Source organism: Solanum pennellii, chromosome 2 (assembly GCF_001406875.1).
Source record: "Solanum pennellii chromosome 2, SPENNV200".
In the NCBI taxonomy this organism is placed as follows: Eukaryota; Viridiplantae; Streptophyta; class Magnoliopsida; order Solanales; family Solanaceae; genus Solanum; species Solanum pennellii.
In genome coordinates, this window is record NC_028638.1 from 47,028,235 (window position 1) to 47,046,318 (window position 18,084).

The 18,084-nt window shown below is 35.5% G+C and overlaps 2 protein-coding genes across 14 annotated transcripts; both read left to right on the forward strand.

Moving 5' to 3' along the window:
• Nucleotides 1-373: 373 nt before the first annotated feature.
• Nucleotides 374-7,442, forward strand: LOC107010950 (protein STRUBBELIG-RECEPTOR FAMILY 3-like). 10 transcript variants are annotated; one of them, XM_027915025.1, is made up of 17 exons: nt 374-389; nt 925-1,138; nt 1,260-1,389; nt 1,471-1,542; nt 1,733-1,798; nt 1,906-1,977; nt 2,060-2,131; nt 2,231-2,302; nt 2,795-2,860; nt 2,967-3,032; nt 4,155-4,537; nt 4,642-5,027; nt 5,466-5,737; nt 5,967-6,105; nt 6,471-6,592; nt 6,712-6,868; nt 7,088-7,442. In XM_027915025.1, the coding sequence occupies exons 2-17, from the start codon at nt 1,039-1,041 to the stop codon at nt 7,148-7,150; spliced, it is 2,238 nt and encodes a 745-aa protein (XP_027770826.1). In that variant the 5' UTR covers nt 374-389; nt 925-1,038; the 3' UTR covers nt 7,151-7,442. The 10 variants fall into 10 exon arrangements, with proteins under 10 accessions (XP_027770826.1, XP_015065703.1, XP_027770828.1 ...); XM_015210217.2 differs by having other exon boundaries at nt 389-526; XM_027915027.1 differs by lacking the exon at nt 374-389 and adding an exon at nt 410-526 and having other exon boundaries at nt 935-1,138.
• Nucleotides 7,443-8,145: 703 nt separating this feature from the next.
• LOC107011550 (lysine-specific demethylase JMJ25) lies at nt 8,146-17,145 on the forward strand. Of its 4 annotated transcripts, XM_015211093.2 has the most exons (15): nt 8,148-8,316; nt 10,269-10,660; nt 10,766-10,864; nt 11,195-11,334; nt 11,412-11,511; nt 11,594-11,726; nt 11,831-11,885; nt 12,021-12,699; nt 12,885-13,214; nt 14,262-14,690; nt 14,785-14,857; nt 15,253-15,338; nt 15,943-16,062; nt 16,145-16,215; nt 16,639-17,145. In XM_015211093.2, exons 2-15 carry the CDS (start codon nt 10,331-10,333, stop codon nt 16,730-16,732), a joined length of 2,739 nt encoding a protein of 912 aa, XP_015066579.1. In that variant the 5' UTR covers nt 8,148-8,316; nt 10,269-10,330; the 3' UTR covers nt 16,733-17,145. The 4 variants fall into 4 exon arrangements, with proteins under 4 accessions (XP_015066576.1, XP_015066579.1, XP_015066578.1 ...); XM_015211090.2 differs by having other exon boundaries at nt 8,146-8,316; nt 10,269-10,864; XM_015211092.2 differs by lacking the exon at nt 8,148-8,316 and adding an exon at nt 8,323-8,457 and having other exon boundaries at nt 10,269-10,864.
• The last annotated feature ends 939 nt before the right edge of the window (nt 17,146-18,084 follow it).

Consider the following 18,084-nt stretch of genomic DNA (forward strand, 5'->3'; position numbering starts at 1 on the left):
CATAGATTAAGAATCAATAAATGATAAAGATAATTTTACTAAATCACTTTTATTAAATATAAGTCATCTAAAGATTGAAAAATAAATATAGTATTTAATCACCAGAGTAAATTAGATATAACATAATGAATTATTTATTAATTTTATAAACTGGAGATGGAGATTTCAAAATAGTATAAATAATAACATAAAATCGAAGATAAAAATAAATTAAGAGTAAAATAAAAAATTAAATTGTCTGTATGACACATAAATGCTAATTTTATATTCGGAGAGAGTAAAATAAAGATTGGTCTACCAAAATATTAGTGTAGATTTTGTTTGCATTAAAAGCATAAATAGTCAAATTCAGAGAGAGAAGCAGTAGTGTTTTCTACACAGCACCAACGGTACACTCTGCAGTATAAATTCAAATCAAATTATTGAAATTCTCCAGCTTTTAACGTTCTCTTAGGAAAATTTGTTATATGTGGGTTCCCCTAAATTAAGTACTCTACTGCTATACCAAATCACTGTTTATCAGAAGGTAGAAGAAAGAAGATTATAGGCTTAAGCCTAAAAGCAAGTGTTTATCTATTGTTTTTGTCTTGTTTAGGGACACAAAAAAGAGAAGGGTAGTAGCACATATCCCAACTTTCTTGTATGTGGGGTTCTTCACTTTACTATTTTTCACTGTTTTTTTGACATAAAGTTTGAATCTTTATGTACTTTTTGTATTGAAAGATGTGTTCTTTTTATGCTTGTTGAACTTCTCTATGATGGGTGTTCAGTATTTGACCGTCTTTCTTTTTTAAGAGTACTCTTTTTGCAGGTTATGTGTGTTTTTTTGTTTTGAAAATCCATGGAAATGTAGTTTTGAGGTTTTGTTTCTTTTGGTTGTTGGAGATTTGTCTATTTTGTATGTTAAAGTGAAGATCTTTGTAGTGTTTTGCAGAGTTTTTTTTTTGGGGGTGGAACTGTGAAACAAAGATTTGAAGGGAAAAGGAGTACAGAGGAAGAGGAAGCAGAAAATTTGTGTTCTTGGAGTGTCCGTAAGTGATGATAGGTCACAAGATGTGTGGACTATATATGAAGATTTTGTTTGTATTTGCAGTTTTTGCTGTTCAAAATTGCCAGGGGTTTACTGATCCTCGTGATGGTATTAATAATCTCTTTGTGGTTTGAATTTTGTGTATTATAGAATGTCTCAATAGTTTGAATTTGTTATCTTTTCTATTAGCTTTGGTGAAATTACATTTTGATGTTTTCTTGCTCTCCAGTATTTGCCATAAATAGTTTATATACTAGTCTGGGCTACCCTTTGCTTCCTGGATGGGTGCCATATGGATTAGACCCTTGTGGTGATCTATGGCATGGTGTACTTTGTGTCAATTCCAATGTAACTGGAATGTAAGATTTCATTTTATTTTTGCTTGTGTCTCTCACATGGTTAGGTTACTTTATAACAGATTTCTTTTCTTCTTTTGGCAGAGTACTAAATGATTCAAATTTGGGAGGTGAATTAAGTGAGGGCATAGGAAGCTTTGCTTCAATCATACAAATGTTGGTACCATCTTTATACTTCATCAGTGCATTGATTTGACTTATGTTGGTGAAATTCACCTTGTCATTTGGTTCTGTGCACTTTGTCCTTCCCTGCATCATTTGACACCACTATTACATTGTTTAATTCTATGGATTTAGCTAACTGTTATGTATTAAATGTCTACGGTTTGTGTTATTCTCAAACCAGAGATCTCAGCAACAACCATATTGGAGGCAGTATACCATCCAATTTGCCTATTACCCTCAAAACCTTGTAAGTTAATAATCTTTGTCCTTACTGAGCTTCTTCACCACTTTATAAGTTATTTTCTCCACATACATCCACACTTTTAGCCTATTATGGTATTTGTTTATATATAGGTCTCTCTCCGGTAACCAGCTTACTGGGAGCATTCCAGACAACATATCCTCGTTAGGGCAATTAACAGACTTGTAAGTTATATTTGACTTATCTTGATATACTTTTTCAATGACCATTCTTTTGTTGTCATTACATTTAATTTCTCCCTAATAGGTCGTTGAACAACAATCATCTCAATGGAGTCATTCCAGATGCCTTTCTGCAACTTAAGACTTTGATTAACATGTACTCAATACTTCTTTTAGCTTTTTACCTTTTCTCCAGTGATAAAACTACTTTTCTTGGTGTTGTTTTTATTTATGGCTTCATGCTCTTATTTTGCAGGGACTTATCTGGGAACAGTTTAAGTGGTCAACTGCCTCCTTCAATGGGGACTTTGTCGTCACTTACTACCTTGTATGTATTTCTCCTTGTTGGTAGGATAATTAGGGAAATATAAGGAAATGAAACTACTTTTTTCTGGCTATGAGGAATGAGTGCTTTCCTCTCTCGAGACACTGACTAGAAGTTCAAATAAGTCCTTAATTCCTTCAGAATTTTTACATAAGTTCTGCTCATACATAATTTAAACTGATAAGTTTTGTAAAGATAAATATAGTTTTTGACATTTCGTCGCATATGTAACTGTTGTATAGTTGTGCTGAATGTTGGTTTGTCAAGATGTGTTTGCTGTGAACAAGCTAGAGGAATGATATTTGAGGATAATACTTCACAAAGTGTATTAATTTTGTCTAGAATCTCCATTTGCAACCATTTAGCTTAATATTCTTGGATGGTAAAAGGATGTTAACATAATTTCTCAACTGAAGTTGTCAATATACTTGTATTTATGGCAAATTGTGATACTCTAGTTTTGATTTTTGAATATATACTTTTGGCTCTATGCAGACACTTACAGAACAATCAGCTTTCTGGGATCCTTGACGTTTTGCAAGATCTTGGTCTAACGGATTTGTAATCTCCTGGACTAATAAATTTTTTATCATTATAGATAATGTCATCAACTATGTCGTTTTCTGCTCAATGTGTGCTTAAATTTGGTCACTTTCTTGTTCTGCAGAAACATAGAGAATAATTTGTTCTCTGGGCCTATACCGCCAAAATTGTTGAGCATCCCGACCTTCAGGTAAAACCCAGAAATTTTTTTGCCCTATTTAGTTTGAGTTTTTCTTTTAAGCTGATGAAGTCCATTTTATTCTATCTTCAACTTCTGTAATATGAATTGGAGCATCTTTATATCTCTTTGTTTTAATTTAGCTTCATCTCTCTGTGTACTTCCGTCAATTTAAAATTGGAGTAGCACTGGTCACTGTGGTAATGGGACAATGTGATTTAAAAAACTTAAAACAAAAGGGAGTTGTCTCTTGGGCTAGAGATTGCACTATTTAGATCTAATTTAATTGCCAATTGTGCTTGCAACGAATATTATGGGAAGCCAGTATAACTGTTGTTTCTAATAAACTGACACCATTCCTTGAGCTGACAATGAAAATGTTGGTTTTACAAGTTTTAGTTTCTATTACTTTGTCATGCATCGATCTGATAAATAAATCAGTACACTGGCTAATAACTGGGTATGTAGCAAACTTGAAGATATGGCATGCAATGATATTACTAAATAGTATGGTCTTTTTGATGAAGACTGCATAGTACACCTTATGAACCAGTTCTTTACTCTATCAATCAACCATCCTCAATCCCAAATTAATTGCGGATGGGCTATATGAATCCTCTTTATCCGTTCTACCTTATGCATCCTATATGTCACTCTTAACTTTATCTAAAATTTTATTTTGTGCAAGATTGATAATAGATATTTAGTTAGGGTTTGTTGTGAAAGCTCTTTTGGAGTTCTTACCTTATTGAAACCATGTTTGCTTAAGTTCTTATAAGAAAATTTTCATTTCATCAATGAAGAAGGGGGTTTGAGGGATTTTCATTAAAAAACTTCCACTCATAAAAGTGCTCACAAATCTTCAAAAGATAAACCGTGTAAACACATTTGTTTTGCACATCTACAAAAATGCATCTCCAGAACCATTTGATTGGTTAAAATGAAATTACAATGGATAACTAATCAACATGATACATTTTTTGATAGACTAGCCTTAGTCATGGCCTCAATTAGTTGATACTCTTAGTCTTTGGGGGAAGCGAACTATGTTAGTCTTTTCTTCTTCATGAAAGGTTCATTTGTATACTTGTAAATTTTGTTGCCTTGCATGGTGAAATCTATGTTTTTTATCAGACGTGCAGGGAATCCTTTTAATACTACTATCATCTCTTCACCACCCATGGTATCGCCTTCTCCAGCACCATTTGCGCTTTCTCCAGGTTTAGCCCCTTCACTGCCATATATTGTACCGCCAGGACAGGAATTACAGCCCTCTGGAGGGCAAAATAGTAGTAATTCAACCAAACATGTCAAATTGATTGCTATAGCCGGATTAGTATCCCTTGTCATACTTGGATTGGGTGTTTGCCTTTTGATGTCACGATTCTGCAAAAGAAGAAGAGAGACTCAAAAAGAAACCAAGAGACATGAAACATATGATCATAGTTTGCCCAAGGCCAAGGGTAACCCTAAACATGATCAATCCCTGCAAAATCCATGTTATGATGCAGAGAAAGGTAAATAGTTCATATGTGTACTTTCTTCGTATAGATTAATGTTTATCGTCAGTTACCTGTAGTTTTTAATGGCATTATGATGACAAAATGGATATGTCCAAAAGAAGCAGGTTTGAGGCCAGTGGCTGGAAATGGGAAAGCTCAGGGTAGGAACATGTCAATGAATACTTCAGAGGCTGTGCTGCAGAAAGACGTGAAGAGCACTATATCATATAAAGACGATGAGCTGGGCTCGGAGATGGAGTCAATGATATCGGATGTTCTTCCACCACCGCCACCACCGTTTCTTCAAACTCTTTCTGCTGAGAGGATGGTTGTAAATCCAATTTTGCCGCCAATTACCTCAGGCAAGCATGCTATGAAGAATGTAAACTCTGCAGAGCTCTTCACCATTGCCTCTCTTCAGCAGTATACAAATAGCTTTTCTCAAGATAATCTTATTGGAGGAGGCATGCTTGGAACAGTCTACAGAGCTGAGTCTCCCAAAAAAGTAAGCATCTTTATTTTCACGAGCTTCAGATCAGTAAATACTATGTGCTTGCATGCATTGTGATTGCATCAGTACCACATCTCGAGCTTCAATTTCACTTTTTTGAAGGTGGAAATTACTCGTTATTTTTTAATTAAAAGCATGGTTTTCTGTGACAGACATTATATCTATTTTACATTGAACTTGTAGATGTTTGATGGGTCTGTAATGTTTGACTCAAGTTTTGCATAATAGAAGTAGTCCAACCTTGTAGACTGCAACAGTTTCCATTAGTAGACTGTAGATATACCAGACGTGCCTCCTGATTCATTGAAATAGTTTCCTGTTTTCCCAATAACCACTTGTACTTGTCATGTTTGTATGTAACCTATTTAGATGCTGTACAAGGGTAGAAGGTGCTGAGACTTTGCTATTTCTTGATGCCTTTTGTTTTGTTAGCTTTTGGCGGTCAAGAAACTAGACACTGCGATGACCAAGCGTCAAAGTGATCAAGAATTTGTTGAAATGGTTTCCAATATCTCTAAACTTCAGCATGAAAACATTGTCAAACTTGTGGGTTACTGTTCAGAGCATGGACAACGGTTGCTTGTCTACGAGTATTGCAGAAGTGGTACCCTCCATGAAGCATTGCACTTAGATGATCAGATCCACAGAAAACTTTCCTGGAGTACACGTGTACGCGTTGCACTTCAAGCAGCAAGAGCATTAGAGTAAGTATGAAAAAAAAGCTAAATGATATTAGTTTATAAGTGCTTATAACTTGTTTTAATGATTTATATCAATCCCAATTGTGATGATTAAATAAATTAGAAATTGGCTGTTAAAGTCAGCTCTGCGTGTTTCCCGGGCTTAATGTTTGCTACACCACAATTAATTTTGTAGCTTTATCCTTAGCTTGTAACCATTTAGAAATTGAGTTGCTTCCTGTTTCACTGAAAGGTACTTGCATGAAGTTTGTCAACCACCTGTTGTCCACCTGAACTTCAAGTCCACTAATGTTCTCCTTGATGATGAACTTGCTGTACATATGTCAGATTGTGGTTTGGCGCCTCTGATGTCATCTGATTCCATAAGACAGGTAATCCCTTCTCTCCTCAAACTAGAAACAAGAATAACAGGGATTTTACTTGCATACTGTAGTTATTCTGAATTCGTAATGGGCCTCTTGGACTGTGATTTTCATTGAACTTGGAAACACTTCCTTCTCATTTTCAAGAAACTGCATCATTATTCTTTAGTATGAAATCTAGGTGCCAAAGCATGAATTGGCTGCTAAAAGTTGGTGTAATCTGTTTAGAAATGGTTGTTCCTTATTTCGAGGGGATAAAAATGGAAGGACAAGACCTGGTATTTCTGCTAATTTTGGTTTGCATCAAAAACTGTCCCATCTCATATTGCATTTATCGTTGAATAAAGTGTTGATAACTTCAGTACAACTTTCAGCTGCAAGGATCCGGCTATGGTGCTCCTGAACTTGAATTGGGAAACTATACTTGTCAGAGTGATGTTTATAGCTTTGGAGTCGTTATGCTAGAACTTCTCACAGGAAGACAATCTTACGACAGGTTAATTTCATTCTGGACAGATATATTTTAACACCTTGCTAGTTGTTATTGTTGCAACTACAAATGTTTCTAAAATTATACGACTCCTGACTTTGAGCCCATTAAAATATGATTTCCAGGTCACGACCTAGAGGGGAGCAGTTGCTAGTTCGATGGGCTATTCCACGGCTGCATGATATAGATGCATTATCAAGAATGGTTGATCCTTCCCTAAATGGTTGTTATCCATCCAAGTCTTTGTCTCGGTTTGCTGACATAATTTCCTTGTGTATTCAGGTCGGTCTCTTCCTTTACAGGTTTCTCCATACTCTCACCGTGTTTTTGATAAAATTACTTCACCATAGACTGCATACAACTATGTACAACAAGAAAACAAACTCTACATTTGAGCTACAAGGCTTTAGTAAATACTAAATTTTAGTAAACATACATAAGTTTTCGAGCTGTCTCCTTTTGTTACTGTTCTCATGTCCTCTTATTTTTTTGTTGGGGCAGTCGGAACCTGAATTCAGGCCACCAATTTCCGAAATCGTGCAGAATCTTCTGCAGATGATCTAAAGGTATCGTCAAGACTCTGTCTTTTAGCAGCATAGATGGCAAGGATTCAAGGAGAAATCTTTACACAAACATTTTCATGAAGCTCAAATATTGTGTGCTAACATGAGTAATGTAATGTAATGTACTGTAAATAGCATTATTATGTTCTGTAACATTTTCATGTGTGATTCTTTTTGACATATCTATGAGAAAGTAGAAAAAATTTTATCATTCTTTTAGTGTAATATATTTCTATGCAAATTTTGTGATAATTCGAAGCACTTGTATAATATAATATAAATGTAGTTTCTAATCTCTTTGCTTAAAGTGCCTACCAAGCCTTTGCTTGATTTTACATTTTTTTGTATGCAAGTAGATTTTTGTATCTTGATATTTTTTAATCACATCATTTATGAAATGTAATATGTAAATGATAATTAAAGAGAAACTCAAATATTTCAATAGTACTAGTATACAAATTTTAAAAATAAATTAAAATAGCATACACGTGCAAATTATAATAAGTGATCGATAGTTTTTCCTCATTTTCTAATTAGATGTTCTGAAAAATATTTATTAAAATATAACGTCAATATTTCAATTTTTGTTTTTATATTCTGTATTTCATAACACAGGAGGGTTAGTACTACAAGAGTATTTTACATTGTAATTTACCAAGATATTAGACATCAAAAAAAAATGTATGATATATTATATATATATATATATATTTTAAATATGTTCTCGTATAAATTATTATTATTATTATTATGAGAATAATTAAAATTAATCGGCAGATGGATTGACAAGTGCTTCTTTATTTTTAGTCAAGAAGTTTCACACTTTTCGACATAAACTCGAATTTAGTTTAAATATGAGTACTGGATACTTTAATTGGATTGTAAATACGAGTATTGAGATATTTTTTATAAGAAAAGAAATAAATTGAAATTATATAATTTTAATAATATTTTAATGAAGCTACGAATTAGTTCCCTTTTACGAGTAACTTTATTTTTCTTTTCTGAAAAAAATTAAGTAAGAGAGAAGATGGGATTGTCAGCTGCAGTGCAGCACTTGGTTACAGCACTTGAACGACGTCGTTTCAGTCTTCTCCTTCTTCTTCTCCTCCTTCTCGCCTTCTGCATCTTACACCCCCACGAATTACAGCTTCACGAATGCCCCAGGTTTCTCTCTCTACTTTCTCTCTCTATTTCCCACATAGTTTCGTAGAGACACACTCTATAATTACTGGATTGATCTTCCTTATACTGTTAAAGCACCCTAATTTTGTTGATGAATTGTTGGACCTATAATTCGCTGCTAATGTAAGACTATTATTATGATTTTATGTATGTTTCTGTTTCTTCTGCTTCTCTTTTGATATTATTATGAATGAAAATTTTGCCCGAATTTGCGTAGGTTTTGGATTTAGAACAATCTCTGTCGAAGGATTTTAATTTTTGCGACGTGGGTTTTGTTTCGTTTTACTGTGAGATGGGTTCTTTTCTGTACTTTGATTTCAATGACCCTGGATAGAGCAGAATTGTTAAAAGGGGATTCATATAGTTGTGTCCAACTAGTTTGGGATTTAGGTATAGTTGGTTGGTTGGTTGATTGATAGTATGTTTTATTAGTTTTCTGCTGTAATGGGGGAAGGGGAAAAAATAAAAAGAGCAGTTCTTTCTTATTGATGGAATTCCGTGTCCGTTTTGATTGAGGGAGAAAATCTATAAATTTATCTTTCCCAGGAATAAACTTAGTTAAGAGAAGTAGTGTTTTTGAATTACCGGATGTCACTTCTCCATCCAGATGATCTCGTGAAATACAGCCATAAAAGCTCGGTAGGAATTGAAGGGCGAGGAGAAGTTGAATCTTTAAGTTTTATTCTTAATTATAGAATGCAAATTCTGGACCGGTTGCTAGTTCTTTGTGATTCTCCTGCGGTTAGTTTGCATTCTTATTAGCTTCCTATGTGAGAAAAATATATCATCTTAGATGATACACTAATGTACTACCCTGAATCTACCCGAAATTTCAACCTAAACTTTGTGAGGGTCATATTACCCCCTAAACACATTTTTTTAATGCATTTTTGTGCTCCTTTTGTGCTGACATGGCACCGAGCGTGAATACACTAATCTGAGGCACGTGGGAACAGTAGTGCAGCAGCGCTAATCAATAGGATTTTGCCACATGTCATTGACAAAGTTGAAAAAAATCCCTTCTTCAAAACCTGATTCTTTTCATATTCAATTTACCATTTCTTCATTCTCCATTAATGGTTGCTCCATTTCAATACCCTTCTTGAAATGTCTTCTTGACTCAAAAAGGTAAGCTTAATTTTGTGTAAATTCTTTATCTTTGCGTCCTTTCATGTCTAATTTGTAGTTCTGATTTTTGAAAGCCTTCAAATTTGACCACACTCCTCGGATGATTCAATCAAAAGAAACCCTACACTCCTGGGATGGAATCAAAAACTAAAAAAAAAAGTATCAAATTGAAGCCTACATACTAAGTACAAAACTGAAAGCTATGATTTCGGTGAGTTCACGAAGGCGAGAGGTTGGATCTGGAAAGATAAATCATTTTGGTAAAGTTAAATGTTTTTGGGAATAAAGTTAAATCTTATTTGTGTAAAAAAAATTTGAATGATAGTGGTAAAGGTTAATCGAGTGAGACCCTTTTTGTGTAATCAAAACGCTTGCTAGATACCGCACGTCATTTACCTGGAAAATGGTGATACGACTGCACAAAAGGAACACAAAAATACATAAAAATGTGTTTAGGAGGGAATTGGACCCCTGTAAAGTTTCGGTGTCTCTGGGATCCTGGGTATAGTTCCGGGTGGTACTTGTGCCTTATCCCTCAAATATTCGACAATGTACTCATTTGTCTCATATGAATGGGAAAAGATTAGAATAACACGGAATAAGTTTCTATGCGGATGTTGCTATGACATAACACAATAGAAGCAAAGGACCCATATAGCACTGGCTGCTTTCTTGTAAATCTTGCTGTAGATTTAATTACAATAAGCTTTTAGTATTTTTAACGTTTTTGTGGTTTTCAAGTTCTTACTCATCATGCAATTTATTCCTCTTTCTATTTTTCTGGCTACTTGTCTGTGAATGTTCAGGTTATTTCATCATATGGTTTTGGATGATTATTTAGCTCTTAGTTTTCATACTTCACATCTTGATGGATTACCCACGATCATCCTCTGGGCCTGTTGAAGATAATATTGGCATACCTGATGATTTGCGGTGTAAGAGGTCTGACGGGAAACAGTGGAGATGCACTGCATTGTCTATGCCTGATAAGACTGTGTGTGAAAAGCACTACATACAGGCTAAGAAGAGAGCTGCAAATTCTGCAATGAGAGCCAGCATGAAAAAGGGAAAGAGAAAATCAATGGATGAAAATGATGTATATTCGGAGAGTAGAAGTGATGATATGGATATAACAGCCGAGAACCAGAAACATGGGGATTATTCTGGTTCATTCTCCGGGAAGAAGCACAAAGAAAAGGTACCAAAGAATCAGATGAATTATTTTTCTGAAACACCTCAAAGCAAGATATTTTTAGCTCGTGGCATGAAGTCTACTGATTATCTAGACATGGATGTTGTACAGTATGATGAAAGCCGAAGAGGTTACAGGACGCCACCCCCTTCTGGTATGGAATCTTCCAGAAGCAGATCGCTGAAGATGTTTGATTCCAGTCCTACAGCGGTGAGTTTGCACTCACAGTGAGTAGCATTGGGAATGGAGTTACTTTAGGAAGTGGATAGGTTGTATTTTGGTAAAAACATGAGATTACTCTAGGTTAATGTGATGCAGTCATTAAGTAAATAAATAATTAGAATTAAGATAATTAAATTGTGGTGTTTGTTATGTAATCTGCACATTAAGTTTGAAGTAGACATATTGTCTTAGATTCAATTAGAGTTCTTAGACCTGAAGTTTCATTTGCACTCCAAGTATTAGAAGTCAACAGTCTGTCATTATTATTGCTGGCTGTGTTTGATATTCTCACTTGGGCTTCTTTGATTTTCCCCCTAGGGAACTTCTGAAGGGAGCTCCAATTCTTCTGATAATACAGGGGGGCAACCTTGTCATCAATGTAGGCGGAATGATCACCGAGTAACTTGGTGCCTTAGATGTGATAGAAGGGGATACTGTGAAAGCTGCATTTCAACTTGGTGAGACTCAATTATGAAAGTAACATGTCTCTAAATTTCTCCATTTCCTATGCAATGACTGCGGAGTTTAATCTCAGGTACTCCAACATACCAGTTGAAGAGATACAGAGGATTTGTCCCGCGTGTCGTGGTAGTTGCAATTGCAAAGTGTGTATGCGGGGAGACAACTTGTTAAAGGTATATATATAGGGCTAAAAGAGCTTTACATGATATGTATAAAATATTTCTTTCTTATCTGTGATTATTGCTGTGTGCTTAGGCTAGAATAAGGGAGATACCTGCACAAAACAAATTGCAGTATCTCTATTCCCTTTTGTCAGCAGTTCTTCCAGTTGTTAAGCATATTCATAATCAGCAGTGCTTTGAGGTGGAACTAGAAAAAAGACTACGAGGTACAAATATGATCTTTTGCATCTTTATTAACGTATATGGGAGTCCAAATTCTGATATTGGGCAAACAATGATGTATGAACTGAATATCCCTTATATTGTCCAGGAAATGGAATGGATCTTGGTCGGACAAAATTGAATGCAGATGAGCAAATGTGCTGGTAATGTTTCAAATTTAAAAATGTTGAACAATTGCCGAAGTTCTTATCTTCTCTCTATTCCTGCCATTAGGAAATATGCACACTCAACTTCTCTGCTTGATAAGATCTACATCATCGAGACATTTCTGTTTGCAGTAATTTCTGCAGGATACCAATTGTTGATTACCATAGACACTGCTCAAATTGCTCATATGACCTCTGCCTTAGCTGCTGCAAAGATCTCAGAGATGCAACCAAGCTTGTGCAGGATGACAGGGGTAAGCAATTCCTAGGAAGAGCTGATTGCAGAGAAACCACATCAAAGGAAGTGAAATTGTCAAACGTTCATCTAAATATACTTAGCAAGCTTTCTGATTGGAAAGCAGATGGTAATGGCTCCATACCCTGTCCACCAAAGCAATATGGAGGCTGCAGTTCCTCGGTCTTATCATTGAAACGAATCTTCAAGATGAATTGGGTCGCGAAACTGGTGAAAAATGTTGAAGAAATGGTTAGTGGATGTAAAGTATGTGATTCTGGCGATCTAGAGAATATTTCTGAAGGGAAGTTGTTCCAAGCTGCTCATAGAGAAAATGGGGATGATAACGTTTTGTATCATCCATTGTCTGAAGATATTAGAAGTGAAGGGATCGAGGACTTCAGAAAGCAATGGAGTAGAGGTAAACCTGTTATCATCAAGGATATATATGATGTATCATCAATGTCAAACTGGGATCCCATTGAGATATGGAGAGGGGTAAGGGAGACAACAGAGGAGAAAACAAAAGATGATAACAGAACTGTGAAGGCCATTGATTGTTTTGATGGGAGTGAGGTTGGTACCAATTGTCTCTTGCTTACACTATTAGATCTGGTTTCAACTTTCTTTCGATTGACATATGTGGTTCATATCCCCTATTATATGTTATAACTACTGTGTCCGTTTTCCGTGAAGTGGGCTCTTGATTTCTTTTTATCTTTAGCTGATCATACCATCGTCTCGTGTTTAATGTTTTGCAGATTGATATTCAGATTGGTCAATTTGTCAGAGGATACTCAGAGGGAAGAATTCATGAGAATGGTTGGCCAGAAATGCTCAAATTGAAAGACTGGCCTTCTCCTAGTGCTTCAGAAGAGTTCTTGTTGTACCAGAGACCTGAGTTTATTAGTAAACTTCCTTTACTTGAATTCATTCACTCCAAGTGGGGTCTTCTAAATGTAGCTGCAAAATTGCCTCATTATTCCCTGCAGAATGATGTTGGTCCTAAGATCTTTCTTTCTTATGGGATGTATGAAGAACTTGGTAAAGGTGACTCAGTGAACAATCTGCATACCAACATGCGTGACCTAGTGAGTGCTATAATTTCCTTCCCATGCCATCTGTGTCTTCCTATTGTCCTCATATATTTGATACCTCAATTAGAGAGTTTCTTGTGTTTATCTGAAGTCGAGGCCAGTTGATATGCAAAGTGACTTGAATTCCATTATGAGGATGCGTGCATTTTTACTTGGAAATATATTTGCAAATATAATCCTCAAGATGATTTATTTTTTCTGTAGAGTCTAACATTTTTAGTTGACTGATCCACAAACAATTCGATTGTTTGGTCAATTTGGTATTGATAAGGCATTAACTTGATAACGGAAAAATACCTGATCCTGGCCTTAATGTGTACAAGTAATCAAGAACAAAAATATTAGTTTAGCTTCTCCTTTGCATGGTTCGGGAATGTGAACAGAAGGTGTGTACAAGCCCCAGTGAGGAGGTGTGAGAGCTTAAATGTCGTCGGCTTAAGGAGAGGCAGAGATATACTGAAGTGTTGGGAAGAAATGATTAGGCAAGATATGAGTTATGACACAACTTCAGCTTACCGAGGATGTGACCTTAGAAAGGAGGTTATGGAGGTCACATATTAAGGTAGAAGCTTTGTAGGTTGTTGGGCATTGTCTCTCGTTTCCAGGAAGGATAGGCTTGGTGATATTGCGCACCGTACCTATTTCCCCATTTATACCAGTAGTTGTAGCATTTTTCTCGTATTTACCTGTCTTGTATTTTTGTTGCTCATTATTTTTTGTGCTTCAGTTATCACATTCTTTGGTTATTGTTATTGCTCTTGTTTTCTGAAAGTTATGTTATGCTTTCCCTATTATTTGCTATGTCCTCTGTACGTCTGTATTTTCCTTTTAATTGCTTTGATGTGCTTTACTTGAGCCGAGGGTCTGTGCGAAACAACCTTTCTACCTCCACGAGGTAGGGTTCAGTTATGTGTACACTCTACCCTCTCAAGATCCCGCTTATAGGACTACATTGGTTTGTTGTTGTTGTTTGGTCTTACAGTACAAATCCTGCTTTCATCTGATAAATAATTTAGGTTGCTGTCTCTTCTCTGTAATTAGGTATTCCTTTTGGTTCATATCAGTGAGGTCAAACTGAAAGGTTGGCAGAAGACGAAGATAGGAAAGATGCAGAAAATCTTTGCTGAATCTGATCACAAAGGAATTCCTGGCGATGCACTAAATGTTTCAAGCGAAGGGGATTTCTCCAAATTCTCGCCTGTTGGCGATAGAGGGGATGGTCAGTATGCTGATACAGATTCAAATGCCAATGAAATGTTGGTCGACCCAGAGAGCAGAGTTACTTCTCAGATTGGTGTAGATAACTTGAGTCATGAAGATCTAAATGGTTCCAGTCTAAACAGCTCCGACAGTAGTCATTCTGGAGCTCTTTGGGATGTCTTCCGGAGGCAGGATGTGCCGATGCTTATCGAGTATCTAAGATTTCATTGGAAGAAACACGGAGATTCAGACCATGTAACGGATGATTCTGTAGGTTTACTTCTCAAATGCAATAACTTGTCCAAGTATTTCTCTCTATATATATTGAGGTCATAATATTTGCTTTCAACATTATTGGTCTCAGGTGCCAAGTCCTCTTTACGATGGAATAGTATATCTGAATGAGCATCATAAGAGAAAGTTGAAAGAGTTATTTGGTAAGACTAATAGTTTGTCGTTGTTACTAAAGTTGCAATGTGAAGATCTCATGTGCTGACATTTTGCCTTACAGTAGCTTTCCAATTAGCTTTAAATTCTTAACCACTGTATGCTTATAACAAAATAAATACTTAACAATGCCTCAGAACTGATTCTGTCTAACTTAATGAAACTTTCCTCGAGTTCTTATTTTTTTGGAGCGGATTGTTCTGCTTTTAGTTCCCAACTTCAGGATATTTAATGAGGCCCTAAAACTGGACTCTGATATGCAAATGTTCTTTGAAATATATGAGTGCCTGTCATCACCCCTAACATTTTCTTCTATGTTTTCTTGTTGCTCTCTTTTAGCTATACTGTCACAAAATGATTCCTTGATTGAAACTCTAATTCACAGGAATTGAGCCTTGGTCGTTTGAACAGCATTTAGGCGAAGCTATTTTCGTTCCTGCTGGTTGTCCTTTCCAAGTGAGGAATCTTCAGGTTAGTGGACGAGATGAATTTTATGAGTGGCTTGTAAACAACATAGGTTCTCCTCCTCCTCACATACTCATAAAAGGAACACAAAGCAACTGTTTCTCCTGAAAAGTTTTTTGGACACATGACAGTCAACTATTGGATGGAAATTAAGCTTTGCTAAACCATCCACCCAATCTAGTAGGTTAAAAACCTTAAACTAAAGTACCTAGCTTAACTGCTGGAGAGGAAGGTCTCTTTTATTTTTATTCTTTTCACTAGATGGAGATATGTTCTCCCAGTTAGAGATATGATATCCTTCTAATCACTAGAGGGCTGCAGAATGTTTGTGTTTTTTCACTAGATATCTGTAATGTTCTGAAGAAATCCCCAAATGCTCCCCTCTTTCAGAACCAGTTCTTCAAGTCCTGGTCAGGTGTATAAGTTGCCCAGATGTTTGTAAAGGAAAGCTCCTAATGATTTGCAGTCGAAGTTTTTTTTTAGTTAATAGATATGTTAAGTTCCTCTTTGAAACCACTTATTACTAGAGCCATTGAAGATGTAAAACATAACCTTTTTTAGTGTGCGATTTAGAAAAGTTCTGCTGATTGCTCTTTCTGTTTTATTGCAGTCCACTGTCCAATTGGGCCTTGATTTTCTTTCTCCAGAAAGCTTAGGTGAGGCTGTTAGAATGGCTGAAGAAATCCGTGGCCTTCCTAATACTCATGATGCGAAGCTGCAAATGTTGGAGGTCTGTGTAGTGATTCTTATTCTTTTCCTACCTCAGCTTCATTGGATTGGCATTCTTAACTTTATTCATTCATTTAATACAGGTTGGAAAGATATCACTTTATGCAGCAAGCTCAGCCATCAAAGAAGTTCAGAAGTTGGTTCTGGATCCTAAGTAAGCTGTTTTGCATGTTATTCTTTCTTTATGGCTTCTCTATACTTCCTTGTAAGATAGGATGTCTATGACATTTCTTATGTGGAGGTTCTAGGTTGAGGGGTAGAAAAACTATATTGACTTGTTGAATAAATCCTACTGCTGAGCTATGTGTCTGTCAAAGTTGGGGCTGATCTCGACTACTTATACCATCTAGAGGCTTCTAAAGGCCTCTTTGGTTAATTTCAACAGGAATGTACATTAAACTCCAACCATTATAATCCTTCCATAAGTTGTTTCTCCGATTGTTATAGGGATGGATCCATTTGCTTTGGTTACAAAAATTTTAAAACGTAAGCTGAAGGTGGAAAGAGAGGGATTGTTTCACTCTCTTTCTGATGAATTCATTTACTATATCATTTCCTTGTGTTATTGTGTGTGCAGAGTTGGTCCTGAGCTTGGATTTGAGGATCCCAATTTGACCGCATTGGTGTCAGAGAATTTGGAGAAAATGATGAAGAGACGTCAGGTACCTTGAACATAAACCAGTGCAGAGAGGTTTGTATCCGAGTACGTCTGAATTCATATGTACAGAAGAAACAGCAAAACCCCTAGGGAATGTGCATCGGAGTACTTGATTTTGTTCTGCTAAATGCTAGAACGCTCTCAGGGGATGTGCATTGTTACCGCTTACTTTGGTCTCCCATAATCTCATAGGTTGCATATGGTTGTAGCCTGTGATATCTATCTATCTATTATCTTATGAAGAAATCAACAGCTGTGTACTCCCATAGTCTTGTAGTAAAAGATATCAATAGGTCTTATTGTAATTGTAATTTCATAGGTGGAATGAAACATCAATTCAAGATATCATTTTTTGATAGATATTCAAGGTAACAATCCTATGTAGCCTTCATATGATTATATAAAAGCTTCTTTTATTTTACTCTCATCTTATTTTTCTTTTTTATTTTGGGGTGGGAAAGTGAGTTTTTCTTTTTCTTTCATGGGAGAATAATTTGTGCTCCAATAGTATATACATGGTTGACAATAGTTTATGAAGGAAAATTCATTTTTGTAATTACAGCAAATGAACACTTGTTATCCACATCTTGAGTAGGAGAAAGACAAAAGGCAATCAATTCTTTTTGGAGTAATTTCGATTTCTATGTGATTTTGACATTGTCTGTTTTGTACCTTTCATTTCTTTGGTGCTTGCCATGTGCTTCTACATGATTTTCAATCGTCTGGTTATAAGTCACTCTGAAAATAAATCTTTTCCTTCCAAAAAAAAACACACACTAATTTAATGGAAAATTATGACGTTTCTAACAAATATATATAACAAAAATGATAACAAAAATTCACAAGTCAATGTAAGTAATCTCATATTAAGATTACTTTGCTTTTTCTTTTTCTTGTCCAATTTTATTTAGGGCAAAAGACAAAAATCACATACTTTTAAGATAAAAATTGTCAGTTGTCCTTTATAAGTTTATAATTAGAAAAATTCATCAAAATGATACAATAATATAAGCGTTGATACATTAATCTGATGCGCGAGATACATTAATCATTAAGTAAGATACATTACATTTTATACATGATACACTAATATGATATACATCTTATACATGATACATTAATCTGAGCATGAGATACATTAATCTAATGCATGAGCTACATTAATCTGATGCACGAGATACATTAATCTGATGCGTTAATACATTAATCTGATGCGTAAAAATAAAAAAAATTAAAAATTTATAATACTAACAGCGAATAATGATAATAAAAATTTTAAAGGTGAGAATTCCGTTATTTATCCTTGGGAAAAGGGTCTGATATACCCCTCAACTTTGTCATTTAGAGCTGATATACCCCTTGTTA